At 30.8% G+C, this 6,051-nt stretch overlaps 1 protein-coding gene across 1 annotated transcript; it reads left to right on the forward strand.

Annotated features, from left to right (window-relative positions):
• Nucleotides 1-233: 233 nt before the first annotated feature.
• LOC145603707 (cytochrome P450 CYP72A219-like) lies at nt 234-5,576 on the forward strand. The gene is made up of 5 exons (XM_081659667.1): nt 234-612; nt 1,020-1,237; nt 3,206-3,450; nt 4,501-4,885; nt 4,995-5,576. Exons 1-5 carry the CDS (start codon nt 330-332, stop codon nt 5,418-5,420), a joined length of 1,557 nt encoding a protein of 518 aa, XP_081515793.1. The 5' UTR covers nt 234-329; the 3' UTR covers nt 5,421-5,576.
• Nucleotides 5,577-6,051: the final 475 nt, after the last annotated feature.

Genomic DNA, 6,051 nt, shown 5'->3' on the forward strand with positions numbered 1-6,051 from the left:
ACTCCGTTAATTTGTAAGAAGTAGGGAAGGAAACATCATAGGCGGTTGCATTTGTCTTCAATTCATGCCTAAGCTAGTTAAAAGTTGCATGGTCCATTTGAATATTTCAAACCTTATAAGTTATAAATAATACTACTTTTTATTCTACTCCACATACTATATCTTAATTGTCATATCTCATACTCTCTTATTATCCCTTCATTTCTCTTGTGTATTGCAACAAATTTTTTTTTTTTTTTTTTTTTGGGTATAAATAAAATACACAAAGCTTATAACAGTCTTCTTTAAATAATAAATTCGACCGTACTTTGTGAAAAGTGTAAGCATATATGGAAGTGACAAGCATGTCTATAGCAATTTCTTTGGCATGTATTGTATTAGTGAGTGTGTCATGGTGTGTGTTGAATTGGGTATGGTTTAGGCCAAAAAGATTGGAGAGATTGCTTAGAAATCAAGGGTTTAAAGGTAATTCTTATAGGCTATTGCATGGAGACACTAAGGATAGAGCTACTATGACTATGGATGCCAGAGCAAGTCCTCCTTTGCCGGATTCGTCCAATGACTATCTTCCGCGTGTCCTCCCATTCTTCCTTCAAATTCTGAACAAATATGGTAGGTTTGCTCTCAAAAAGTATCAATTTAATTAATTTTTAAATTCTTATGATTTTATCATGTTTGCTTAAACAAAATGAGCAAATGAATATTGTTCATTTTGCATATTACCTCTGTTTCATATTTTTTGCAACTTTAAAATATTTTATGTCTCACAAATAATACTTCAAAATTAAAAAAAAAATATGAAACAGAGGCGGTGTAAAAATAAGTAGAGTTGTTATGTTCACTTTTCTTATTTGCACTCAATGATCAAACTTGTCAAGTTTTAGGAACAAAATCAATTTGCTCAGATTATTTGCGTGAATGATTGATTAAACCAAGTAAACAAGCATTGTACATATTCTTTTTTAAATGTTATTGTTATATCTTATAAAACACTAATCCGTATTATATAATTTGTACAGGTAGAAGAAGTTTTGTATGGAATGGACCAGTGCCCTTAGTGACGATTGCGGAACCAGAGTTGATAAGAGAAGTGTTCATGAAGATACACGAGTTTCAAAAACCAAGGACTAACCCTCTTTTAGAGAAGGTTGCCTCTGGTTTAGTTATGTTAGAAGGCCGATTTTGGGCTACTCGAAGGAAGCTTCTTACTCCAGCTTTTCACATGGACAAGCTTAAGGTTATACCTCTTACATTTTTCTCTTCTTTTTGTTTTGTACTAGTGTATAAAATTAGAAAATTTTGTATAGAAATACCTATAGGTAGGGTCATTTGTGCACCACTATCCATTTTTTTCATTTATTGAGAACTACCCGCAAGTTTGGAAAAGTTTGGGTAGCACTATCCACTAACGTTTTTCATCCAATTAAAATGTTATTTTAGCCCAATTTTTCACTTTTTTTAATTACAATGGTCAATTAATGCTAAATTAAGCAAAAACCACAATTCAATTAAACCCCCAAACTTTAGAAATCAAAATCCCCAAATAATACTAAACTCATGAACCCTAAAATGAATTCTAATTAAAACTTTAATTAGGTTAATTAAGGTAAACTAAAACCTTTATATAAATTGGGAGAGTTAATTGGGTGAGAAAAGTGAAAAAAATGGGCTCCGATAACGTCTTAATTGGACGAAAAATGTTAATGGGTAGTGCTACCCAAACGTTTTCAAAATTGTGGGTAGTTCCAAATAAATAAAAAAAAATGGGTAGTTGTTCACAAATGACCCTATCTTTAGGGTAGTTCTACACAAAATTTCCATAAAATTACAACTACTACTTAATGTTCCATCATTTTTTTTAAAAAAAACAACACTTCCTACAACTCAACTGTCACTATTTGAGTACTTCCTACTTTTAAATAAAAGTCGAGAGCAAGGATAACTTAGTTAGCTAGACCTTTCTTTTTGGTGATTTATGAGATTTTGGGATGGATTCACCATCTGTCACTTTGGTTCTCTAAACCTAAAAAAAAAAATTAAAAATAAAAAATTAACCCCTCATACCAACATATACTTTTCGTTGACACATTCAATCGAGGTACACATATTAAGAAGAGAAGAGAAAATAAGATAGATTGATAAAGTAAGTAGAGTACATTAAAAAAGCAAGGTATAATATTTACCCAAAAAAGAAACGTGTCAACTAATAACTCACAAAAAGAAAAAAATACTTGTCAACTTAAAAAAAAATAGAGCTAGTTAATATTTATTCTATTTTTATATTTTCTTTCCAAGGCGGCCGATATATACATTTTTTTTTAAACAAAGGCGGCTAGTTATTACTGCCATTTTATATGACGTTGAATTTTCAATTTTTTTAAACAAACAGATGACGTTGAATTTAATTTGGCACTGTGCTTTCTCGACTACATTAAGATAAGTCGATAAGGTTCAATTCCATTAAAAAAAAAAATAAGGTTAGAATTTGGAAAAAGCACATCACATACGAATATATGATAAGATAATACACTTAATAAAAAAAAAAAAAAAACCTTCCAATAACTAACGTAATTTTGTGTGAACTTTTTTGTTATGTTTTAGTTTTAGTTTTAGTTTTAGTTTTTTAGTTTGTTGTAGTTTCATGTAAAAAAATTTCTTGTAGATTAAGAGCTTCTAATAATAATTAAAATATACACCTATGTTCACAAGGCAGACCGTCAGCGTGTTCATCGGGCTCATCAAATTGCTGGAGAGGCGGCGGTTAATTTTATTTGCTTTAATATTAATTTGTAGTATGGTTTTATCCTTTGTAAAAAAAATATATATATATACACCTAAATATGCATATAAATTTAAAAATTTTAAAATGAGAAAAAAATATTGATGAGCAAAAATACTACCTTGATGCACCTATCACTATGTCAACAACTGATGTTAATAAAGAAGTGTTGACTTCTCAGGGAAATATCAAATGTGTGGTGCATATGCATTGAATTGGTTACAAATATGTATATGTAACACAATAGTTTCTTATTTCTTTATTCATTTATTTATTTTATTTTATTGATGGTACGGAGTACATTTTTTATCTTGTTGCATACAGCATTAATTAAACAATGTTTAAAGTATATATTTACACAAGAAATGTATTCCTTTGTACTGTTATACGTATTTAAAATTATTGTTTGTTTTGGTATGTTTGCAGTTTATGCTTCCAGCACTATGGGAAAGCTCCAATGCTATGGTTAAAGAGTGGGAAGAAATGACATCGAAAACAGGTTCATGTGAAATAGAAGTGTGGACATTTTTTCGTAAATTATCTGCTGATCTTATTTCTAGAGCTGCATTTGGAAGTAGTTACGAAGAAGGGAAGCGAATATTCGAGCTATTAATCGAACAAATACAAATTGCCATTCCTGTTTTTAATGCAGTTTATATCCCTGGCTGGAGGTATGTAATTCAAAACTAGTACTTCACACTTAGGCCCCGTTCTCTTCACCTTATTTTTGCTGAACTGAAATTATTTTTACTAAAATAAAATTATATTTGCTAAACTTAAAATATTTTTATAGAACTTAAATTAATTTTATTGAAATAAAATTATTTTGCTGAAGTGAAATTGTTTTTATTGATTTTCTATTATAATTATTCTTTAAGAAAATTGAATTTTACTGAACTGAACTTATTTTTATTGAACTGAAATTATTTTTACTGAACTAAACTTAATTTTACTGAACTGAACTTATTTTTACTGAACTGAAATTATTTTAACTTAATATTATTTTTTTTAAGGTGAAGAGAACAGGGTCTTACATGTTTTATTGAATGCGTGTCTGCAAGGTAATGTTAGAATGAAGTAATTAAAGTTGAGATTATTTAAAGCAAATAGGTGAAAGTTGAGATCATTTTATCACGTTTTTCAGACTTTTATCTAAGTAACCTCATTTTTTATGATACTTGTTAAAAATATATGCAATCGGAAATTTCCGACGGATATTTAATCTGTTGGAAATAACCTTTTATGACGAAAGTTTCAATCGGGAAGGACATATATTCCAACAGAATTGTTAAATTCGTCGGAAACCCGACGGAATAAAAATCCGTCGAAAATTTTGATTTTTTCGACGGAATAACGTGTCCGTCAAAACTAATCTGTCGGAATTTGCATGTTTTATAATAGTGGGTTCACTTCACCTTAAAAAACTAATATTTAGTTAAAATAATTTCAATTCAGTATAGTTATTTTCAGTTCAGTGAAAATAATTTCAATCCAGTAAAAATTAGTAAACTTAAAGAGAAATATAATAGGAAATCAGTAAAATAATTTCAGTTCATCATAAATAATTTCAATTCAGTAAAATTAATTTCTGTTCAGCAAAAATAATTTCAATTCAGCAAAAATAAGGTGAAGTGAACTGGGCATAAGTTAATGTTTTATGATCAAGATCATGTCAATACTAAAATGACTCTTTAATTGGAATGTTTCATTTTGTGGTTTAGATTTATCCCAACCAAGGCAAACAGAAGAATTGTGCAAATTGACAAGGAATGTCGCACTCTACTAAAGGGTATTATTGATAAAAGGAAGAAAGCAATAAAAGAAGGAGAAAAACCAAAGGATGACTTGTTGGGATTGTTATTGGAATCAAAGTTTCAAGACAATGGACTTAATAACAAAAAACACATTGAGTTGAGTATTGAAGAGGTGATTAATGAAAGCAAGTTGTTCTACTTAGCTGGCCAAGGTACCACTTCAACGTTACTTGTATGGACAATAATTATGCTAGGAAAGTATCAAGAATGGCAAACACGAGCTCGAGAAGAGATATTAAACACATTTGGGAATCACATCCCGGATTTTCAAGGATTGAATCGTCTAAAAACTGTAAGTGTTATATTAACTCAAAAAAAAAAAATTGTGACATATATTATGAATCATAGTTAATTTTGAAATTAACATGTTTCCATAATAATTTCTTGTCTTATTCTTGTAGGTAAACATGATACTTCAAGAGGTTCTTCGATTATATCCCCCGGTTTTAGAAATAAACCGTACAGTTACAGAAGATATAAGAGTAGGAGATGTGTTCTTACCGGCGGGAGTATTAGTCAATCTTCCAATAGCCCTTATCCAACAAGATGAGAAACTATGGGGTGATGATGCTAAAGAATTTAACCCATTAAGGTTTAGTGAAGGGATCTCTAAGGCAACAAAAGGGAACATGTCATTTTTCTCATTTGGTTGGGGGCCAAGAATATGCATTGGATCGAATTTTGCCATGACCGAAGCCAAAATGACATTAGCCTTAATTCTACAACGATTCTCTTTCGAGCTTTCACCATCCTATGTTCATGCTCCATCGACCATTGGAGGTCTTAGACCACAATTTGACGCTCCTATTGTCTTTAATCGATTATAGGTAAAATAAAATCCATGTAATTTTACTTGTAAACCATAGTCATGCATAATAACATTGTTGTGAAAATAAATTTAAGGTTCTAATTTAACTTGGTTCTAAATTGTAACCATTTACTTACATCTTTTCTTTAATTTCTTCCACATTTTTTCATGTTAAGTATATATTTTTTTTTTGAGTTTGCCCCATCCGGTTCACCGGAGCTTAGCTCCGACTACATTCGGATCCGACCCGGGTTGCACACCTAGCTTATGGTGGGTGAGTCTCCCAACAAGAGTTTTCTGCATTCGGTGAGGCTCGAACTCGAGACCTCCCTTAAGCGACATCAAGCTGCTTACCACTTGAGCCAACTCTTGTTGGTCATGTTAAGTATATATGCTTTATTTAAACATTGTTCTCAGCATTCGGATTTCGGTGGGCTTGGCCTTCGTCGAATATTGGCCCTTGTCTAAGTAGAAAGTACTTTTTTTTTTTTTTTTTTTTTTTCTTGTTTCTTTTTTCCTAATCTATTTCAAAGTCATTTGACACTATCACTCTGCTTAAGTAAAGGGAGTGATCAACAATGGTAGGTCAACTTTTTCATCTTAAAAAGTCAGATGGATTATATCAATCCACTTACTATTGGGCTTCTCTC

Source organism: Chenopodium album, chromosome 22 (genome assembly GCF_948465745.1).
Source record: "Chenopodium album chromosome 22, dcCheAlbu1.1, whole genome shotgun sequence".
Taxonomy (NCBI): Eukaryota; Viridiplantae; Streptophyta; class Magnoliopsida; order Caryophyllales; family Amaranthaceae; genus Chenopodium; species Chenopodium album.